Below are 24,643 nucleotides of genomic sequence, written 5' to 3'. Positions count from 1 at the left end.
CCACAGGTTTCCGTAATATATTCATGTCTCCCTGTTTGACTCCGGATACTATTATTTAGTTGTTTTTCTTTGACACACGTGTTTTTGTTTTTTCATTGAAAAATGTCAGACCTAGATTCTTCCGATTCAGAGAGTGTAGATTCTGATACTCAGGTAAATTTCTGCTGTATATAACAAATGACGCAGTAAAAGTTGAGGGGAAATATGCTTTCGACTGTCGTTTAGGTTTCATCAGACATCAGTTCATCAATCATCCCAGGTTGGTTCGAACGTTCGCATATCTACATGTACAACTTATTTGAGCTTACATACCTGCCAACTTCTGAAAGTGCTCATGGGGGTTTTTGTGCGCGAAAACAATTTCAAAGGTTACAATCCTTTGCGACAACTATTTTGCGCGTGCTGTTTTGTGGTCTAGAAAAAGTGTCATATTTGTAAGATGAGCTTACATGACTTTTTCTTAAGTTTATTTGCATCATTCTAGTTATTATATATCAGTAGAAAAGATGAACATGTGGCTGCAAGACCAGGAATTAATTTCTTGTGTAAGGATATTAAATAATTGTTGACTTTTCCAAATTAAAATTATGCACAAAGAAGGACCTTTATCAGGTTGGGAACAACACCTAGTGGTAACCCCTCAATGTATTAAAGGACATTAAAAACCACTTTTTAAGTAAAAATGAGCACATGATATTTATATTATTTGAAGAAACTTTTCCCAAAGAACTATACACCTTATGATCTATCTGGTATTATATGGTCAACACAAAGAATTTTGATATGTTCTTGGCCTTATATATCTTCTTTATTTTTCAAAATAATTGGACCCTTCATTTAGAAAAGTTGTTCTAAATATAAAGTCAGAATTTCCCATTTTTAAGTTAAAAAATCAACATTTAGTGATTTTTCTATTTTATTTTTTAAAAGAGTAAAATGCCCCCTTTACTAAGGGAAATCCCTCATTTAAGAGATTCCTCATGTGGGGGGTTTTGTTTTGTCCATGTGAAAAAATAAAGAATAGTACATTGTACTTTAAATAATTTGGTAATTTAATTGAATACAAATTTTATAACATTTGTTACAGCAAGTGTAATATCAATGAATTAGTGAATAAACTACTATTTATTATCTTTATGGTAGTACTGCATCATTAAAGTTTGTCTATCAGTCATGCTTTTATTCTTGTTCTGAGTAAAAACCTCCTTGCAGGTGAAAAATCATTTGCCATGTTCACGATTTTAACAAACAGGAATACAACACAAGTTCAAAATCTAGGATGTTAGAATATTCTTGAGAGAAAACTTTTTTGATTGGCTGATTAATTTGATCATGAGAAACATAGAATTTGATTGGCTGAACTCAATTGTATTACATTGGACACAGTTCAAAATCGGGAACAATCATATTTTTCGTGTAGATTTTTACAAAATCGTGTTTTAGAGGGATTTTCACGATCACGATCGTGCAATCGTGACAAAGGGTCAAAATCGTGTAGTACACGCCTAAATCGTGAAAGTTGGCAGGTATGAGCTTATGTAGCTTGATTTTCACTTTTTAAGTTACATGTAGACTGAGCTATTAAAATCTATTTAAGTTAGTGCATTAGTAATTGGAGTATCCTAATCCTTGTAAGACCAATAATAAAAATATGCCAGTCCTGTATCATGTATGTATGTATCATTGTATGTATGTATGTACTGGTAAATGCCTCCGATATCCGAATAACCCCTCGAAAACTGTGAGGGTACAGTGGCATCCATGTACACTCCCTAATAGGATTAATGGAGATGTGTCACTAACGTATGTTTATACGACAATTATTTTTACAAGGACAATCAATCCCCACCCAACACAAAGGGAGTGCTAGGACACCGGGCAGTCTGTTATTATGGTGGAGGAAGCCGAAGTACTCGGAGAGAACCACCGAGCCACTCGGTGGAAACAGACAAACCAGAGAGATATCAGAAGATTGATCTCCAGGTCAAAGTAAGGGACAACTTTGACCAACCGAGGCCCCCAAAGTACCCATTCTAGTTTAAACTCCGGTCTGGGTACCAGAGATGTGTGTGAGAGGGTGAAAATTACCCTTCTGATGTACTGATATTTTTAGCACCCCGAGTGAGAATCGAACTTGGGACCTTCAGCACTGTAGCCATCGGTCTTAACCACTAGACCACGAACTCATGTATGCAGGGATCTCCATGGATAAAAATTGAACGATGGAGAAACTTTCACCATCATAAACTGTATCTATGCCGTACAGTGTAGCGTGATCAAAAGTATTTCATCCCTCCACATAAGGATAGGTGAACATGCTAATTTATTGCTTATTTAAATTTGAATTTTCATTATAAATTCTATATAGAAATATATATATTTTCAATAATTGCTGTTTCAGGCGTTTGTAACCCTTCAAAGGCCAAGCCCTTATGCCCCCTCCCTTTCCCTTAGTCGATAATGGTCAATAGCTATCACGAAGATAGTTTTAAAGATTGCTATTTTTGGTAATTGTTATGGGTGTTAAAAATCATGTTGAGCTTATTTTTCACGGACACTGTCAACTTCAGAAGTCATGAACCCATTACCAGTACTGGTTTGCAGCAACAACAAAACGAGTTTGTACAGGTTATGTAAAAGGTTAAAAAGATTTGTAAAGCAAACATTGTCAAATGAAAAGGTTTTTAATGATGCTATGCAACTTGCATCTTTCCGAGTCTGATAAGAAACCGGAAACGCGGATGTATCAATTTGATTGTAAACTACGAAATGATTGGGAATTACGATACGATATTTCTTTACAGGAAATATCATGAATATTAAAAGTTTTTACTTTTTAACTTTCAAAGTAATTCTTTATTATTGTTACAATACAGCAGAACTTGAGTTATTTGCGATGAAATAATAATTTACTGTTTTACATCTTATTTTGTACTTCTTAAAAAGGGGGATGCTGATTGCGTAAGTCAAAATAAAAGCACGTGGTCGACTTGTTAAACTTTGAACTGGATTATAAATTTATTTATTTAATCTGAATTATCATTAAGCATTTGCGGAAACTTAGTTAAATAATTCGACAAATGAATCGTCTATCTTCAGATAATATTCTCCTGTCTGGTTTGTTGATCTACCTGAACAAGTTCAGGTACAAGTGATTAGCGATCTTAATCCAGATATCCCCCAAGCTTTTGAACAGTATTATACTATAAAAAAAGCCTGAGGGTTATGCAATTACATGCATTTAATTATAATTGCTAAAAAAATGGCGTCAGGCTATAAAAACGATCATAGTTTTGAACAATGGTGGAAGACAATTGAAAGATGGCGCGAGTCATTTGACGATGGCGCAAGACATTTGAACGATGGCGGGGCGCCATCGTTAAACAGGCCATGGAGATCCCTGTGTATGGTAGCTATAGTCTGAGATTAGTCTGTCGTCCACAGGCTGTTTTGCCAGACAAGCTGTGGCGGGGGGACGTCAGAGCTCGTCCCATATCAAATAGTGGATATTTGCCTGTCTAAAATAGATGCGCTGCTTCCTGGCTTATGGTGCCAACCGACCGCCTTGGAATTATATAAATTGGGTATCAATTTGTTCATTTTTTCATTTATGTAAGTTTCACCTACCTGCCACCCTTTATTTTCTCATATTTAGACAGTTTTCACAGTGACCCATTGGTTTTGGCATTTTAACTTTGATTTTGAAAGATTGTCATGTGATCACGAGAAAAAACTAAGGCACAATGGACTATGGGAAATGATGTTTGCATATGACCATACAGTGTTCTCCCCAGGATTTTTGGATAGCACCAGGGTAACACGTGTCGAAATGATTTGTACAATATGTTGTGTCGCGTTGCATCGCCTACTTTTTCTTCTTGTTAGTTTTTGTGCCATTACCTTTTTGTCTTTTGTTTTGTTTACTGTGTTATGTAGACTTTGGGTAAAAAAATACTGGTAAAAAAAAAAGTAAATCAAACAGTTTGTATACTTTAATATCTTTTAAGAATAAATAACAGAAAGCACTTTTAGTCTTTAAACTAGTCACTTTTTATACTTTGATCACGCCAATTTTGTCCTGATACTTGTAGTTACACTACACATTCCCCATTTTTGTTAGATAACACCATAACAATTAACTTTAAACAAGATTAAATTTTAATGCAGAACCTTTAATAAATTAAATACTATTTTCCATAGCTTTAGACATGATTCTTTTAGACATCAATAACATTATTATTAGAATCATTATTGTGTTATTTCATGATAGACATGAAAAGTATACTTATATTATCTATGTGGACACTTGTGAATGGTTATCATGTCTAGCTGAGTTGCAATCCTTGTAAAATTATTTTCTTTCTTATAAAAATTGAACGTCTTTCATACTGTTCAACTATAAAACAAATGGAAGTTTTAAGCAACCATGTGTAATTTTTTTTTTTATCTTTATTCTTTTTGGATAGCACCAGGGTAATGTGTGTTGAATGTAATTATACAGCCCTAGCTCAGTCAGTAAAGAAATAAATGGATATTCTACCTATTTAATATAATATGTCTGCTTTAATTAAAGTATGATTGTCAAAAGTAATTTGCAATATATTTTTGTTGTTATGTTCAAAGAAAGTTTTTATCCTTGAGGTAACATCCTTATATAATTTTGCATTCAATTTGTACTTTATTTCTATTTTAAATGATGGATATTATTTTAGGAGCACATTTTTGTAACAACCTAAATCAGGGGAAGTAACTCACGTTTAAATTACGCAAATCATTTATGACCAAAGGCTGGAGTAATAGAGTTAATTAACAAATGTCTGCTTGCCCCTCAAAAGTCTCATAAGTCTGTGATCATTAAGTTATGATCTCTTAATTAATCATGTTAATTAAAACACAAGAATCATGTACATCGATTAAATCCAATCATCAAGGTTAACCTCAAAAGGTAAATCGATCACGTGGTGTAAACAATCTTCGTTGTCAGAACTGGATTGAACTGGTTTGAACTGGTCAATTTTCATCTGAAATTTAATACCCCACGGAAAGGTTTACCGATTTATGATTTTTTTTTTACCGAAAATTTTAACACCACGGTGAAAAATTATACATCGCGGCAAGAACGATACCACCACGGTAGAAAATTATACATCGCGGGCCTGCGGTCCTTTAAGGTCCTGGGGAGAACACTGACCATAGGTCAAAAAGAATATAAAATCTAACACCTCGCTCATTTAAAATGCCATCAATGTTAATATCCGAGAGCTTCCGAATGTTATCGTGGTTTGCACTAAATGCTTAATACCATGAGTCTCGAGGTCGCAAAATCTCTCGTAACTTGATGTCCATTTGAAAATAAAAGTAAAAATGTCTGAATCGATGGGTCACTGTGAAAACTGTCTAAATATGAGAAAATAAAGGGTGGCAGGTAGGTGAAACTTACATAAATGAAGACATAAATGAAAAAATAAACAAATTGATACCCAATTTATATAATTCCAAGGTCGTCTGTTGGCACCAGAAGGGAATAGCAGCGCATCTATTTTGGACGGGCAAATATCCACTTTTTGATATGGGACGAACTCTGACGTCCCACGGCCACAGCTTGTCTGGCAAAACAGCAGTTGGAAGTCAGAGTAATCTCGGACTACATGTATGGGATCCATACAATTAAACAGAAATTGACCCACTAGAGATGCTCCAGAGACGAGCAGGATATGAGAGGAACAAACACCATAATCACTTGTGTAAGCAAAATGCTAAACCACCTAGAATGGAGATCACTTGAACAAAGACGAAAAGATGCAAGACTTACCATGCTCTTCAAAATAGTAAATGAGAAAGTTGCTGTGACAAAGGAAGATCATCTGATTCCACCTAAATGATTGTCAAGAAATATGCATGACAAAAGCTTCCAAATTTCAGCAGCATTATAAGATTACCGGAAATATTCTTTCCACAAACCATCAAAGATTGGAACACTCTCCCACCTTGGGTAGTATCAGTGCCATCATTCAAGGCTTTTAATCCTTCCCTACAGGCATATTAATGATCCTATGGGTAATTGCAGTGTTATACCTTACAGCCCTTGTAGGCCGCAGAACACAATTATTCTTCCCCTTGACTACAATGCATTTTTTGGTTAACATGGTTAAAGTCAAATTGAAATAAAAAATTTGCACCGCTTCAAACATGAAATAAATTTAACTGCTTAAAGACCATTATTATTCTAATAAAATGTGGTTGTCCCAGAACAATCCATCAGTGCTTTCTCTTTTGAGAGCCCTATTAACATGCCAATGGTTGGATTTGAATCTTGAATAAATGACGAAGGCTAATTTCTACCCTACTTTCATTTTGGCCAAATCACTACTTTCACATTCAACAGTAATTTTTTTCCACATGTTTTACTTATTTCAATATATATACAACTGATAGAACCACTTTAATAGTAAACATTTCAAAGAAAACAGTAGACAGATTACTTGGGAAGAAATACCCCGTATAATAATTGGGAACTATATTCCTAGACCACGAACAAAGGAAATTAATTGTGATCTGAGGCCTGTAAAGAAATATGTAATGTAACCCCTTGCTCAGAGGTTATATCCTTGGTAAACAATAGGCACCACTTTATAAAATGTTATTTGCCTTGGAGAGGTAAGATGAAGATGTTGTTAGTCTTCAAGTTGTATAACCTATTGACAACAGTTACAGACCGGCATGTTGAAGCACAGAGATATGCAAGGCATATTGAAAATTTACTCTCTTATAGAAAAGGCAACAACTCCCTTTTAGAATGCATATATATGACACACTAGACTGCATGCCATCATCCACACTGTCACTGTCTTTTCTTCCTCCCACGGGCTAATGAAAGTTTGGCTAAATTGAAATGAAGACATAAAGTTTAAAAAAAGGCTTTCTCTACACGTGTAAAAAAATCTGTGGCTGATTAGAAATGAAGAAATTAAGATTTCAGAAAGAAACACAACAACACTATTTTTTATGACAGGTGTATCAAATAATAAACTAATTAAAGATCAAATGTTTTACATGCAGTAAACTTCATATATTTCCTCCAAAAAATATCAAAAGAGGTAAACACTTACAGGCCTAAGGATAGTAAAACCTTTCTATTACTGTGGTAAAATTTATTTTTGTGAGTATCAATATCACCTGGATTCAGAAACATTTGTATTTTCCTGGATATTAGATTTCATGGTTTTTAGAATCTCTGCATACAAAGCCTATATAGATTTTAAATTTGTAATTTGTTGAATATTTGAATTGGTGTTAACCTGTTCCCACCAAACCGACAAAAAATGGTATTAATTTATCAAATGAATAATAATGAAGCATCAGCAATGCTCAGTAACTGTCATTATAATATTTGAACATAAACAGCAATTAATTTATGAATGTTATATATTCTTGCAGTTGCAATTAGACTTCAGTTCTGGTAAACTGAAACCTGGACTAAATGTAGCTCTGCCAGCCAGTATAGAAAAACATTATATCAATGATGTGGTAAGTATCTTTTTCTATTATGTTGAGAGCAGTTACACAGTTCATAAAGGAGAAAAATATTTGTTTGTGTATCGGTAATAAGAATTTAATATAAACTAACTGGCATAGTAATGTCAGAAAATTATAAATAAAAACATATTATTAAACATAGAGCAGCCACTTAAAAATTCAAAGACATTTATCATGTTTATATGTTTGTTGTGTTTAATAAATACATTAATTTTGTAATTTGGATGTAAGAGTGCAGGTGTTGCAGATAGCTGAAAATCAAAATGAGTTGACCAATTCATATTTTTAATACCTTAATGTTTAAGAAAACAAAATTATTTCCTCAAAATTCACAATTTGTTTTTTACTTACAAATGTTGGTAGACATGGTAGATAATATTATCTCTTTACAATCTTCTCTGCAGATTTTTAGTTGTTTTTCTTTTGAGGTTTGGAGGTCATGTAAATCAATTTACAACCCCTTTGCCTCTAATATTCACTTCTTAATAGTGGTCATATGTTACTTCAATGTTCATGTATAAATACACTGATCATCAACAACATTTTGTTTTGTTTCAATTAATAAAAGGAGGTGATGGGTAAATTTTATTGAAACAAGAACCCAACAACATAAAAGAGATTTATTAGTTAACATAACGTCCAGAAACAACATGTCAAGCTCTTTATTTCCATAATTTATATTTGTATTTTCATTTTATCTACAATTAAGAAAGTGCTTTAATCATACCTGTAGCTGAATGTCTTTATGTTTATTATTTATGCAGGCTGGAATGAAGAGTAAACTAGAAGAATTAAAGTCTAAATTAGACTGGATAGAAAGACTTGATACTACCAGTGAACCAGCACCAGCTCAGCCTGGCACAGAAATACAAGGAGGAGATGATATTCATAATGATTTCAGGAGGGAAATGTTGTTGTAAGATTCATAACTTCTCAAGTCATTTTATAAGTCTTAACACATTTCTTGTCTTCTAACTTGTTGGTTTTACAGTATACATATAAACAAGGAACCAAGTTTTATTGGTTTATTACTCAAGAAACTATGGTAGATAAATCAGTCATGAAAATTTGTTGTTAAACAGTAAATTCAAATAGCAATGTCCATACGTCCTAGCCAATCTGCCTTTCTACTAGAAAATCTCTTTTTAATAATGATTATTGGTGGTTGAATGAAATTAACAATATCAAGATAATATTGATAAATAATTCTGTCTTATAGCAGCTAAATTTAAGAGCCTCAGTATTTGTGTTTTTATCTTTCAGTTACAGACAAGCTCAAGCTACAGTGTTGTCAGCTATTCCAAAACTCCACAAAATGGGTATAAAGACCAAAAGACCAGAAGATTATTTTGCACAGATGGCTAAAACAGATGACCATATGAAAAGGGTATAATTACTGTAAATTCAGAAATTATTGTGAAAAATGGACAGAGTTATAATTGCAATAATTTAAACTTGCATTTTGAAATTTTTTATATGAATTAAAGAGAATTTTTCTCAATATCGCAGTGATTAAAGTCACATTCTGGTTTAAAATGACAAAATTGCAATAATAAATGCATGCAATAATTTCTGAATTTATTGTAATTGATTGCAATCATTGTATGTAGATAAAAGATGAAAGAAAGAAAAGGAGACCCAATATTTTGACCAAAATGATCTTTGTCAAGGGTTGTCCAAAAGGGAAAAAAATAGAAAATATCTTGTCAGGACCAAACAATAATTTCAAATAGTGTTCATCAAGTCTAAGTTCATTAAATGTCCTCAGGAAAATATTCTCTATTCCACATCCCTTGATGAAAACCTTTTAGGTTGAAATATTGGGCTATCTTTTACCTTAGTTTTCATGCTTTAGTTTTTATACGACCACCAAATTTAAAAACATTTTGGTCGTATATTGGTATCCCATCGTTGTCGTCGTCCAAAGACGGATGGTTTCCGGATAATAACTTTAGTATAAGTTTAAAGAATTTTTTTTTAACACAATGTTTGTAACCACGAAAGGAAGGTTGGGATTGATTTTGGGGGTTATGGTCCTAATGGTTGAGAAATTTGGGCCCAAAGGGGCCCAAAACAAGTATTTATCTAGTTTCAGGACAATAAGTTGTGTATAAGTATTTCAATTGCTCTAATATTGTACCACAATGTTCATACTATAAAGTAGAAGGTTGAGATTTATTTAAAGGGTTATGGGGCAAACAGTCTAGGAATTAGGGGCCAAAAAGATGCCAAAAACAAGCATTTTTGTAGTTTCGGGACTATAACTTATGTATAACTGTATGGATCACTCTGACATTGTACCACAAGGTTCCATATAATGAAGGGGAGGCTTTGATTTAGTTCAGGGTTAATGTCACTGAACATTTAGGAATAAAGGGCCAAAAACATGAAAAAGGGTCAAAAAGAAGCAATTTTTCTAGATTACAGGCAATAACTTGGGTTTAATTGAATGGATCTCTCTGAAATTATGCTACAAGGTTTTTTACTACAAAGGAAAGGCGGGAATTGAGTTTTGGGGTTCTTTCTCCTAGATGGGAGGGGGTTTCAATAAGTTAGGGTAAAAGAAGGGGCCCAAATAAGCATTTTTGTAGTTTTCAGTCAATAACTTGTGTTTAAGTGTATAAATCTCCCTGAAATTATACCATAATAGTTTCCACACTACAAAGGGATGGCTAAGGAGGGTTATGGCTCAAATTATAAAGCAATTAGGGGCAAAAAAGGGGGGAAACAAGGGTTTTTCTTAATAAAGGACAATTTAGACGATTTAAAAGTAGTGTAAGGGAGGTAATGCAATTAAAATTTAACTACTACTGTTTTATATATGTTTGATTACTTGATTACCTCCCTTGCACTGCTTGTTTTCGAAAGTTTAAAGAAGAAATCTTCAATTGCACAGTACTGTGCAATAGATTTGTTAGATCTTTGACCACATTTACATTGTGACAACAACCTATGTTATGTCAAAAATTTTATCACAATCCAAATTCAGACGGTATCAAGCTTGAATATTGTGACCAAATCTGCCCCAACTGTTCAGGGTTTGACCACTGCTGTCGTATAAAGCTGTGCCATGCGGAGCACCCGGTTGTAATTGTGGGTGTTTTTTGCCATTTTGTAAAATTGAAATTCTTTTTTTTGTATAGTACAACTTTCAACAGCTTTTCTTTGACATCCCTACAACATATTCTCCATAATTTTTTTTGCAATGTTTCATAATATTTGATATTGGTTTTTCTTAGAAAGTATTGTTTGAATATTATATCATTTGCTCCTTTAATCAAGCAAAACTAATACAATTAGAATAGATAGGATATAATGTATATTGTGTTTTACTTTTCATGAAACTTTACATTTTAGGTTAGGGAGAGATTATTACATAAACAGTTGTCTATAGAAAAATCAGAAAAAGCAAAGAAATTACGAGAACTCCGCAAATATGGCAAAAAGGTAAGATTTTGATGTTGCTGTTATTATATACAAAAGTGTATATTAGCTGGTTTTTATTATAAGTTAACAGAATTATTTTAATGATAATTTAAGTGCTTTAAATAATTTTAAATCAAGTTTTTGTCTCAATTAAACACCAGATATTAGAAAAAAAGATGTGAAAAATAAGTTTTCTGAATAGATCTCAGATGAAAAAAATGAATGTAATGAAGTAAAGGGAGATAACTGTTAAAATTGCAGGTTTGTTTGTATAAACCTTTTTCATTGGTGTAATCTTAACTTCTAAGTATCACAGATTATATTAATTCTGTCTCACCTTAATGTTTTAAAAGCATCTATAAAAATGGCTATTTCAAACACATTGCAATATAGGCAGTTATCTCCCATGTCAAGGTCTAGGCCACCCTTAAAAAATTGTTTGTTTGGCATTGCCGACTCACACCATCAGCAGGTGGGTAGGTAGGTAGGGATTTTTTTTTTTACATTTAAAAACTTTATATATCACAACCATGATGACTCTAGATCACAGCCAAAAACAGTGCAGCATTGTTGTGTGTACAAACTTATGGTTTCTTTGATAGGGGTTAATGTCACATTCTACAACACATGGATAATTTCATGTCAAACATTCAGTTTTTTTGGAGGAGTAAACCAAAGTACCCAGCAGAAACATATCTGTGGTAGGGAACTGACATTAACCATGTAACATGTTAGACATGAAAATTGAATCTTAATTGTGGGACTGTCTATTGAATAGAGGCTTAATGTCACATCTTGAAATTGCCTTCAGTTTGGTAAACTTATCATATTTTAATCAGTTCGACCACTACAGTTCCTTGTACAAATAGATGATTTAAAGCTTTGATTGTTTGCTTGTTTGATGTGATTAAAAGTAACTTTCTACACCATATGGGCAAGTTCATTACAGTCAGTTTTATTCATGGTGGACGAAAGCGTAGTGCACAGAGGAACCTTATTATAAATGTCATGACAATCTAACCTTAATTTTGTGAATGCATACATGTACTTATCCCTAGAGGTGATAAGACTAGCATTGATACATGCAAATTTTGCGGAACTACCAAATGGTCAAAGCCACTACAGCCCCTGATCAGCTTTGAGAATAGCAAAATATTACAAATTTAGAAGGTTGGCACAAGAGCAGTCATGAATGCCTCACCCTGGCAGGGTGTTTATACTGCATTTATAATAACTGCAGTAAAAGTATGATAATTTCAAAATATAAATATGCTGTAGGACAGACAATTTTTAAAGATAATTTAAAATAAATTTTAAGGTTGTTATGATTGTTTGATTGACAGGGTTCTGGACATGCATGACATAAATAGTTAAATTCATGAGCCCTTGGTTTGCTTAAAACAATGGAACACTACCAGTAGATATATTTATAAATATGTTGCCGTCAGATATCTTTTCTGTTTTAAGAATTATCTTATTCATGTTAAGAAGAAAGAGAGGGGTTGGGTTCATAAATTCTTGACACACAAAAGAGGCTAGTCTTTGAAAGATGTATGTTTTGTATCAGGCTAACCTCTACTGGTACAAAACTACTATAAACCTGTAAATCTGGGACCATATTGGACTTTAGCTTTGGTGCTTTCATGCAGGTACACCTTTCAGCCATCAAGCCAATGCATCATCATCTTGAATAGATATAAGAAAATGTGGTATGAGTGTCAACGAGACAACTCTCCATCCAAGTCACAACTTGTAAAAGTAAACAATTATAGGTCAAAGAATACATTGTTTTGGAATTTACATGGCAACATGCTTTGTTATCTGGTTCAAGGAAAATTTGTCAATGATAGATTTCACATATTTAAGAGATCTTTCAGAGGTTAAAGCCACAGATGTTTGTTCTGTCATGTCTGGGTGAAAAGCTTCTATCTCATGATGTGAGGATGCAAAGCAGACACCAACAAATTACAGTGTCACTGTCTGCTTTACCAAAGACAACATTTGAGTTCTCTACAAGGCCTTTCAGAACATCAATCCATGTTCCATCTAAAGAATAGGTGAACATCTTATTTTTAATAAAATGTTCCTCTCCCTTGACTAGAGCATAAGTGGATGCTATCCACTGCCTGACTTTTTGACATTTTTGGCAGACTTTTATCGAATCTATGTCATTCAAACGCTTGCTCTGAATACAGTGTACAACAAGCACTTCAAAGATCATGATTTGAAATAAGTAAAGCCCGGAAACAAACTCCGCGGATATGATCAAAATTCCGGCGGTTTTCCGATTTTTTTAATACAAAAAAAATACAAATTTTGAAACACCAATAAAATTATTCGGGCGGCAAGTTTTTCAGTGGGTCGGGCGGCAATGCCAAACAAAAGAAATTTTATTTTAGGCCCTACCCATTTAGAAATAAATTAAGGATATTTGGAAAGTGGTCAATGATTTCTGAAAGATTAAGAAAGTTACAATGATAATACAATTAAGAATGAGGTTTGTTGTTTCTATATTTCAGTCCCAAATCTCGATGCAAGGCATTTGAATACATTTCAACAACTTGATTTAACCCAATCTAGCAAAACAATTGAAGAAATTTCTGCTTTAATGCTTTACAAGATGTAGATGATATTTAATAATATTTACTAATGGAATAAAAAATTTGAAATTCAAAGGATCATATTCATCAATAATACTGATTTAAGATTATGGCAACAATTTGAATTTTGGGATAATAAGGACAGACAAATTCAATTTCACTGTTATAATCACTTGAGTGTTTCATATCTTCTTTTTTTTAAGCTGGAAAATTCAGTCTAAACTTTTGTTATTGCATGCATGCTCAGAATGTGTAAGATTCACACTTTATAAAAGTATGTTTGTATAATTCTTTAAAAAATGCATTTGGAAAATCTGTATTGCAGGTTCAACAAGAAGTACTATTAAAAAGACAGAAAGATAAAAAAGAAATGATGGAGGCAGTAAAAAAATATAGAAAAGGTAATTTATTGGTTGATACATTATGTATAGTGATTAAAAGATGTGGTATGATTGCCAGTGAGACAACTAACTCTCCTCTAAATATAAAATGACATTGAAGTTAACTATTGGTCATCATACAGCCTTCAACAATGAGCAAAATCTATACTGTATAGTCTTTTATATAGGGCCAGAAAATGACAATTGTTAAACAATTCAAAGGAGAAAACCAACTACAAATGTATCCGATTTCTCTACAAAACAAATTATGAAATACAAATATGAAATACAGCACCAAATAACACTGACTGATTATGTTTATAAATTAACTGTTGAGAATATGATGGATACCCTATTTTGGTAAAAGCACGATGACTTTCAATGTATTTTATTTCTTATGAGAGGATTTAAGAATGAAAAACATGGAGATTTCATATTTCTAACATAGCATGTCTCTGACACTAGTACATGTACAGCAAGAAGTAACCATTTAAAACCCATTGTAAAAGTAAACATATTTCAGATAGTTATAATTTAGTGTTTTTTGCCTTATGGCATGAGGATTGGCTAGCCACAAAACCAGGTTCAACCCACCATTTTTTCTTAAAATGTCCTGTACCAAGTCAGGAATATGGCAGTTGTTATCTTATAGTTCGTTTCTATGTATGTTGCATTGTCTTTTGGTTTTTTTTGGCACATCAGTGTTTCTGTTGTTTTGTTATTTTCCTCTCATTGTTGATGTGTTTCCCTCAGTTTTAGTAATAACCCAGATTTGTTTTCTCTCAATCGTTTTATGACTTTTGAAAAGTGTTATACAACTGTTGCCTTTATTTGCCAAATAATAAATAAAACATAATGCCCCACCTATGATAGGAGAGGGGCATTATTTTTTCTGGTCTGTACGTCCGTTCTTCCGTTTGTTCTTCCGTTTGTCCTGCTTCAGGTTAAAGTTGAAAATTTTCGTCACATTTTTCTCAGGAATTCCAATACAAGGATTTCTGAAATTTGTTTTCAGGACTTATACAAGTCAGCTATACCATATGATGCATTTTCAGATTCATCACTCAACAACTTCCTGTTTACCGAACACTTGCATATTTTTACACTAAAACTTATCCACTTGCGGCGGGGGTATCATCAGTGAGCAGTAGCTCACAGTTTCACTTGTTGATGAAGTTGAAGTCCAATCAACTTGAAACTTAGTACACATGTTCCCTATGTCATGATCTTTCTAATTTTAATGCCAAATTAGATGTTTTACCCCATTTTCACAGTCTACTGAACATACAAAATAATAGTGTGGATGGGGCATCTGTGTACTGGGGACACATTCTTGTTTTATACTATGTTAAATTTTTACACATCTTGTCTAACATAGTGACAAGTTAGAGCTTAACATATATGGTTTAAACAATTGTCTACCCTATTTTTTTTTAGACTATAGTAAAGTTGAGAAAAGCTTTAAAACACTTTTGAGAATATCTTACTGTATATTTTATTTTTCAGGTCAAAAAAACAAATTAGACTTTTTGGATGATCTAGAAAAACCAGGATCTACAAAAAAACAAGGGGGAAAACAGACAGATAAAAAGGAAGTTAGGTATAAACTGGAGAAAAAAATTGTTTGACACATGCTTATTTTAGCATACACTATGCTAAGAACTAAAACTTGTAGACAGAGTTCGAATTTGGGCAATGATTCACTTACTGTTCTAGATTTATGTCCCTTTATGTCCTGCCTGGATCCGCCCCTGCAATGCTGAGAACCAAACCTTGCAGACACAGTTTGAATTTGGGCAGTGAGTCACTTATACACATTTTTGTCGAGCCTGCAACTTTTGTTGCAGAAAGCTCGACATAGGGATAGTGATCCGGCGGCGGGGGCGGCGGCGGCTACAGCGGCGGCGTTAGCTAACTTTTTAAAAGCTTTATATTTTAGAGGGTGGAAGACCTGGATGCTTCATACTTTGTATATAGATGCCTCATGTTACGAAGTTTCCGTCAGTCACATGTCAAATGTCCTTGACCTCATTTTCATGGTTCAGTGACCACTTGAAAAAAAAGTTCAGATTTTTTGTAATGTTGAATTCTCTCTTATTATAAGTAATAGGATAATTATATTTGGTATGTGCGTACCTTGCAAGGTCCTCATGCCTGTCAGACAGTTTTCACTTGACCTCGACCTCATTTCATGGATCAGTGAACAAGGTTAAGTTTTGGTGGTCAAGTCCATATCTCAGATACTATAAGCAATAATTCTAGTATATTCGGTGTATGGAAGGACTGTAAGGTGTACATGTCCAACTGGCAGGTGTCATCTGACCTTGACCTCATTTTCATGGTTCAGTGGTTATAGTTAAGTTTTTGTGTTTGGGCTGTTTTTCTCATACTATATGCAATAGATCTACTATATTTGTTGTATGGAATGATTGTAAGATGTACATGTCTAGCGGGCAGATGTCATCTGACCTTGACCTCATTTTCATGGTTGAGTGGTCAAAGTTAAGTTTTTGAGTTTTGGTCTTTTTATCTAATACTATATGCCATAGGTCAACTATATTTGGTGTATGGAAATATTTTATGATCTATATGTCAGTCCCGCAGGTTTTATTTGACCTCAACCTCATTTTCACGGTTCATTGCTCAGTGTTAAGTTTTTGTGTTTTGGTCTATTTTTCTTAAACTATAAGTAATAGGTCAACTATATTTGTTGTATGGAAGCATTGTTAGCTGTACATGTCTGCCTGGCATGGTTCATCTGACCTTGACCTCATTTTCATGGTTCATTGGTCTTTGTTTAGTTATCTTGGTTAATGCTAAGTTTATGTGAGTTTTTAATAAAGCTTTATACTTAGGACTATCAACATAATATCAATAATTAGTAAAGAAGGCGAGACATTTCAGCGTGTGCACTCTTGTTTACTTTGAAAACTGGATTTTTTTTTCATTTCCTCACTCTTAACATAAATTTTTCTTACCCATGTTCTATGAAACTCATTAATAATGGTAAGAACCTAAACTAGCAGACAGAGAGTTATGTTGGCTAGTGAGTCAGTTAACGTTCTAGAGTTATGTCCCTGAATGTTTTTATTTCCGCACTCTTGCATAAGGATTGCAATTTTTTTTCCATTTTGCAATCAAAAACAGCATATTTAAGTTTGATATTAACAAATTTCCCATGTATGAGTGGAAACATATGACCCCAAATTGTTTAAAAAATTGCATTAGTAACTGTTATAAAGCCCAGTTTGGTATCATTGGACAGCCTGTTTTATTTAATTACTTTCGTTTTATAATGATCTTCATACATCAGCAGCATCAATGATGATAAGTCATTAGAACCAAAAACCCAGATTTATCAAACAAAGCAATCACTCCAAAAAACAGTTATTTGCTGTATAGTTAATTTTGAAGACACAAACTTAAAGTGTGGAATTAAAGCAGTTAAATAGTTACTATCATCAATTAATAAAAATGCACAAAAAGCACCCTGGCGAGAATACTGAAATAGAAAGCATACAATGTACATCTAGGCTTAAATTAAAATATTGTTTGTTTGCAGTTTACCGACCGACCCTTGAAAATCCTCCCGACTGTGAAAATTTTATTGCTTTAAATATGAAGAAATTTTTTTAATACCTCTATTGACGCGATCCGGAACTTTTGGTCCTTTCCGAAAATGATTTAAAGTCTGGGTCAATTATGCATTTCAAGTTCGGTTTTTCTTAGCTTCCTGTCAAGCGTTCATGTGACCATTTAATAATAAAGCACATGGAAATTGTTTACAGGTATCCATGAAGTCACGGAGGAGTACTTTACGCTGTCGTCTCGTGTCAATTTTAAGACAAATAACAAACAAAAAAGTTTATTAATAAACTGTTTATACAGATTCAGGCACATGTAATGATGTGTGATGATATCATTGACGATGATGCAGCGGATATTCATAACTGACACGATAACCATTCTGTCTCAAACAAATCGGGTTCAGAATCTGTGGAGCCTGACTTTATGGAACCAATTTCAGTGGTTAAATAATTCGACAGCAGCTTGAAGTATGGCATATTTTCTACAAATCGTTGTGAAGACGACAAAGATGAAACCACTCCTCCATGACTTAAATCTTCATGGATATCTGTAAACACGCCTGTACCTGTACGGAGGAAGGGCTCATTTGAAATGTTAATGGATATAGATCATGCCAAATCAATAAGAAGCAACCCTAACTACACAAAGATGTAGAGAAAATGAATGGTTAGCTTGAAAAATAAATATACTCTCTCTATATTAAATCTATCTTCGATTGCAATGAGTATGCTCCTTTAGGATAAGGGGGGCTGCCCCACTCATTGCAATTATTCTCTTTCTTACAATATTAAATATACCCAAACTGTGTGGCCTGTGTGAATTCAATTAAAACATGTCCTTAGGAGCTATGCTGCCAATTTTTTTAATGCATTAAAAACATTTCAGTACAGATCGACCATTTACTTTTAATGGGGTGCTATGGATTTCACCCCAAACTTTAGATTTCTTTGGTTTTCATTAAAGCCTGGCAAAAATATAACCTCATCACATATAATTAAATATTGTTAGAAATATGAAAACAGTCGGATGTCTTAATACTTTTTTTTCAAGTTGCCTTTTTTTCAATTGAGGAAGATTCAATGGTTATTTTTTTTTATTAAAAATACACTCTTTAATAATTGTCTTATAAATCTATAATATATATACATTTTTCTGATGAAAATACTCTACTCATGAAAACATTCTAGTCAAGAAGCATACATGTCTGAATATATTTCTTTAAAACAGTTCTAAGTCATAATGACATTCCTTGTTTATAAGTGTTCCAGTATTTAATAATTATATCATATTTTATGTCATAAATTGGATAAAGACACTATGTTAAAGTTTCAGTTTTGGTTAAAAAGTTTTTTGTTCATTTGATGTTGGTTTTCAGCATGTCCGGTGTTTGTTGTTTTAAAATGTTTTTTTTTCTTCACAAGAAACTTGGTTTAGTGTAACTGCTTGTTTAAACTGTATTTTGGCTGATAAAATAAAATATTTTTCCTACCTACCGACCCTTCAGTCTGAAGGTACAGTCGGAAAACAGCAAACACACATATTTTTAAGGTTGGCCCTATATACTGCACTCAGTCATTGAACAATGCATTCAATCAACATTTGTTCATAAAAAGGAACTATATATCTAGTGGAAGTTCAATAGTTTAACTATAGGAGGTTTTTCAATCTATGCGAATTAAACTCTTGAAGAATAAAAAAAGACAAAAATGTACATTGTTCATTACTATAAAGTATTTGCAGCTGTTTTAATATTTGTCATAGATGGGAATAAATATTAGAGACAAATCTTCCTTTCATTATTATTTTGAATGTTGTGACAAATATGTGCTTTTATTTATTTTGGTAGGTCAAATAAGAAAAGGGAATATAAAAATAAAAAATTTGGATTTGGAGGCCAGAAAAAGAGAGGAAAACAAAACACTTCAGATAGTGCAAGAGATATGTCAGATTTTAATCCAAGAGTAAATCAGAAAAGACCAGGACAGAAAGTAAAAAAGGTAGATAAATTGACCATACAAGTTATATCAACTGTCTATCAGCATAGAACTAATGCATTCACTATTATTTTTTTTACAGACTCATTATATATAGATGATTTTTTTCTCTTATTTGACTCAAAATAATTCATCTTTAAAATTTTAAATTAAAAGACGTAACTTTTGAAAGTGTATCTCATTGATTTCAGCCAACTATCTTTTTGTCCTTAAAAGGCATAAAATAGTTGCCACAAGACTTTAAAAGCATACATCAATAATTCATTTCAACTCTAAAGAACAAAATATATAAAAACACTTTGATCAAAACGATGCATAGATAAGGTTATGTGTAATTACAGTTAAGGGGAGATAACACTCCAAGTGTTGTAAGTTTTCTTGAAGAAATTTTAAGAAGTGGTGAAATCTAGTTATTTTTGCATTTCCATTTTTTTAGTTCAAAGGGTCTTCATTACCATTTAAAAATACCTACTCAAAGTGATGATTGGAGTGTTAGACTGCATGCAAAATATATGTTATTGATTTATTTGATCTCAGAATAATCAATCTTTAGCCATATAAGTCTGTCATATATATACATATATATTTAAAAGATCATTTGAAAATCTATTCAAAATCTCTTTCTCCTAAGCCATCAACTTCCTTTAGAGCCCAGATTCTTGGATTGACTCTACCTAGGAAGGCATTTTAGTAAGAAATAATTAATAATGTTCCAATATTTATGTGATAACAAGTTTCTGACACTTGTTTTTCTTTTACAGGCATCACAAAGCAGACCTGGGAAGTCAAGAAGACAGAACATAAAAAACAGGAAAAAATGAGAATGATATTCCTGCCATTAACAGTTTGAATTTGATATGACATGTTAAAGCTAACAGAAGAATACACATGTACCATTTAGATTGTTGAGCAAATCATATTAAAAAATAAAAGTGACATTTTTTAAATGCCAACCATTACAAAATCTAAAGAGAATAAAGATTTAACAAGTAAACTGGTACTTGTATTTAATATTCAAATAGACAATTTTATTGTAATACCTATTGCATCATTATTTCATTATTATTATATATATATTTTTCATGTTGTGAATGAGATAAACACATGAATTCAACAGTGGACTCGTATGTTCAGTTTGATCAATAAACCAGTCAAAATATCTGTTGATTCAGCTTTAATATTGTTTTCATTATAACCCTGTCTGATGGAGGGGTTAGACTGATTTGCCCATATTTGTCCATCTGTCCCATCAAATATCTGTTGAATTTTTGTCATGAGCTAGATATCAGAGCTTCCTGAAATTTGTTATAAAGCTTCGTGTGAACATGCTAAAGCTTGTAATGTGGTTTCAGATTCATTGCTCACATCATGTTGACTGAATGCTTATATACTTGAACAAGTAATGGTTATGTTTGAAAACTTCAGACACATTTTAAGGGATCTACAAAATTAAAAAGATTTCCTTAAATTTGTCTTCATGCTTTATGTAAACATGATATACTGTGTGATAAGTTCTCAGATTCATTACTCACTAGCTTACTGATACATTTTTTACCTGTTCAACCAAACACATTATGTGATGTATTGAGTGTCCATCGCATTTATCTGAGGATCTGCTAATAAAAGCAATTTGAATTTCTTATCAGGCTTCATGTCTACATTCTTAACCATGTGATGCAATTTGAGATTCATTTCTCATCAGAGTCTACCAAATACTTGTATAACCAAAGACATAAACATTGTATTTCTAAGCTTGAATCACCCTAAGAGGATATTCTGTTTTTACCTGCAAAACATAATTCATCCTGCTATTGTAAATTATAACTATATGTAACTTTTTTTCTTCACACTTTTTGGTCTTAATTTGTGACTGCTCCTCCTTTAAATCTGATGCAAATCCAGCCCACCAATGATGTCCTTATCTTGGCAAAATATTGATCTGGATCTCTTCTCTCTTATCTTGCAAAACAACCACATCAACTTTTCTTCATGCTGATTATGATTACCAAGTTCAATAAAAGTAGCTTATTGTGTTGGTTGTATGACATTGACAATCTTTTGACCTTGACACTTGGACTCAGCATGTTTCACCTTAAATATCATTTAGGGTGCAATCAACAGTTTTTTTCTATGACGTCATATTTTGAGGGACCATGTATAAGTGACCCTTAGTGGTGGACTGATTAATAAAGATACTTGTATAAAACTAGATATCACTGTAATCAGAATGTTCTCTAGTTTATAATGGAATAAAAAAAAAGTGTACTTTTAATGGTATAAAAAAGTTTTATCCAGAGAAACTGGGAAAAACATTGCCTAATTTAAGCTTAAAAAACCTGAAATCAGGTCATGTGCACACCCCTGAAGACATGATACCTGCACATTTTTAGCTCACCTGGCCTAAAAGGCCATGTGAGCTTTTCTCATCACTTGGCGTCCGTCGTCGTCGTTAACAATTTTTCAAACATCTTCTCCTCTGAAACTACTGAATGGATTTGAATGAAACTTAAAACGATTGTTCCTTAGATTATCCTGCACAAAGTGTGTGCTTCGATTTTTGATCCGTCAAAAAACATGGCCGCCGTTACTTAAAATAGAACATAGGGGTCAAATGCAGTTTTTGGCTTATATCTCAAAAACGGAAGCATTTAGAGCAAATCTGACATGGGGTATTATCATATTTGCTAACTTTAAAAAATCTTCTCCTCTTAAACTACTCAACCAAATTCAACCAAACTTCAACTGAATGATCAGTAGGGTGTATAAAATAAAGTTTGTGTTTTATTTTCTATTTTGTCTAAAAACATGGCCGTCATGGCTAAAAATAGAACACAGGGTAAAATGCAGTTTTTGGCTTATATCTAAAAAACTCCAGCATTTAGAGCAAATAAGACTAGAAGTTAAAATATTTATTAGGTCAAGGTCTACCTGTCCTGAAATTTTCAATTTGCACAGGTTTTATTTGAACTTGACCTCATTTTCACAGTCCATTGCTAAGTTTTAAGTGTTTGTGTTTTGGTCTCATTTTCTTTATTTATAAACAGTAAGTAACAATTTTTCAAACATCTTCTCCTCTGAAACTACTGAATGGATTTGAATGAAACTTAAAACGATTGTTCCTTAGATTATCCTGCACAAAGTGTGTGCTTCGATTTTTGATCCGTCAAAAAACATGGCCGCCGTTACTTAAAATAGAACATAGGGGTCAAATGCAGTTTTTGGCTTATATCTCAAAAACGGAAGCATTTAGAGCAAATCTGACATGGGGTATCATCATATTTGTTAACTTTAAAAAATCTTCTCCTCTAAAACTACTCAACCAAATTCAACCAAACTTCAACTGAATGATCAGTAGGGTGTATAAAATAAAGTTTGTGTTTTATTTTCTATTTTGTCTAAAAACATGGCCGTCATGGCTAAAAATAGAACACAGGGTAAAATGCAGTTTTTGGCTTATATCTAAAAAACTCCAGCATTTAGAGCAAATAAGACTAGAAGTTAAAATATTTATTAGGTCAAGGTCTACCTGTCCTGAAATTTTCAATTTGCAATTTGCGCAGGTTTTATTTGAACTTGACCTCATTTTCACAGTCCATTGCTAAGTTTTAAGTGTTTGTGTTTTGGTCTCATTTTCTTTATTTATAAACAGTAAGTCATATATATTTGTAATATTGAAGAATTGTTAGCTGTACATGTTTGCCTGGCATGGTTCAATATGTTCAATAAGGCATTGTTTACCAGGTGAGCGATTCAGGCTCTTGAGAGCCTCTTGTTCATAATAAAAATTGTATGAATTTCATAGATTTTTACCTGGTCTTTCAAAAAATTCATGCTTCAGGGTACGTTCGCCTGCTCCGAAAAGAGCTACAGTGGCTGCAAATAAGTTTTCAACTTTCACTGCCAAAAAAACAGACTGTTTACAGTGTTGTCTCCCCTTAAAACATGTATATTTAATCTAATTTTTTAAATTAGTTTAATCATTCAACCTGCTTTAATTGAAGTTAATTAACATATCTTTACAACCAAATACAAAAAACATGATACTTTTTCACCAATTATGTTGATAAAAAGGGACTTCCCTCCATGTCTATTTTTAGTTGGGGAATAACCCCTAGTTTTTTATACGAAACTGTTTATAGCACCCTTAGGTCATCCTTTCTTTGTGGTTATCATTGTTTGGAAATACCCCTCTTAAAATAAGTCACCTAGTATTTTAATCATTAATATGAAAATAATGTGGTTTGATTAGGGTAATAATGAGATAACTATCCATCAGTTAACATATTACTAAGATGTAAGCAAGTTCACTATATTTATGTCCAATTGACAAACTGAACAGCTAAGGCATTATGTTTTTTCCAATGACTGGTGTGTGACAGTCCTGACCTTAGTCATGTCAACTATTTTTAGTGATTTTCAGGTACAATGGTACATAGTTAATTCCAGTTTCGTTTTTATGCCCCACCTACGATAGTAGAGGGGCATTATGTTTTCTGGTCTGTGCCTCCGTTCGTCCGTCCGCTTCAGGTTAAAGTTTTTGGTCAAGGTAGTTTTTGAAGAAGTTGAAGTCCAATCAACTTGAAACTTAGTACACTTGTTCCCCATGATATGATCTTTCTAATTTTAATGCCAAATTATAGTTTTGACCCCAATTTCATGGTCCACTGAACATAGAAAATGATAGTGCGAAGTTCAGGTTAAAGTTTTTGGTCAAGGTAGTTTTTGATGAAGTTAAAGTTACATCAACTTGAAACTTAGTACACATGTTCCCTATGATATGATCTTTCTAATTTTAATTCCAATTTCACGGTCCACTGAACATAGAAAATGATAGTGCGAGTGGGGCATTCGTGTACTATGGACACATTCTTGTTTGTAATTATAACCTTAGAACTTTGAAAATTTCTAAGACTCTGCTGCTTTACCGACCATTGGTTTCAGTAAAATATTTGAAATTGCAATATGTTTGTAGGAAGGGGAGATAATCGCTTTTTGGTTTCAAAAAGTCTTTATTCAAAAGAATAGTATTTTAGGTTATCTCCCCAAGGAAGCATATTGTTATTTCATACATATTTTACTGAATATGAAATGTTTTTATTCACATAATGTGTGATTCGTA

The 24,643-nt window shown here is 32.9% G+C and overlaps 1 protein-coding gene across 1 annotated transcript; it reads left to right on the top strand.

Annotated features, from left to right (window-relative positions):
• On the top strand, positions 1–20,685 carry LOC143046850 (putative rRNA-processing protein EBP2). The gene is made up of 9 exons (XM_076219914.1): positions 1–153; positions 7,438–7,527; positions 8,301–8,452; positions 8,800–8,923; positions 10,894–10,983; positions 13,888–13,963; positions 15,449–15,542; positions 19,377–19,527; positions 20,286–20,685. Exons 1-9 carry the CDS (start codon positions 103–105, stop codon positions 20,343–20,345), a joined length of 888 nt encoding a protein of 295 aa, XP_076076029.1. The 5' UTR covers positions 1–102; the 3' UTR covers positions 20,346–20,685.
• The last annotated feature ends 3,958 nt before the right edge of the window (positions 20,686–24,643 follow it).

The sequence above is a fragment of the Mytilus galloprovincialis genome, chromosome 1 (genome assembly GCF_965363235.1).
Source record: "Mytilus galloprovincialis chromosome 1, xbMytGall1.hap1.1, whole genome shotgun sequence".
In the NCBI taxonomy this organism is placed as follows: Eukaryota; Metazoa; Mollusca; class Bivalvia; order Mytilida; family Mytilidae; genus Mytilus; species Mytilus galloprovincialis.
Note: the sequence above shows the minus strand (reverse complement) of the source record. Positions and strands in the feature narration are given on the sequence as shown.

Bases quoted from the DNA above. Each gene is read 5' to 3' on its own strand.
- LOC143046850 (XM_076219914.1), top strand. From the start codon at position 103: ATGTCAGACCTAGATTCTTCCGATTCAGAGAGTGTAGATTCTGATACT. The intron at 7,528-8,300 runs GTAAGTATCTTT...TTATTTATGCAG, and splicing joins AACATTATATCAATGATGTG to GCTGGAATGAAGAGTAAACT. The intron at 10,984-13,887 runs GTAAGATTTTGA...TCTGTATTGCAG, and splicing joins TCCGCAAATATGGCAAAAAG to GTTCAACAAGAAGTACTATT.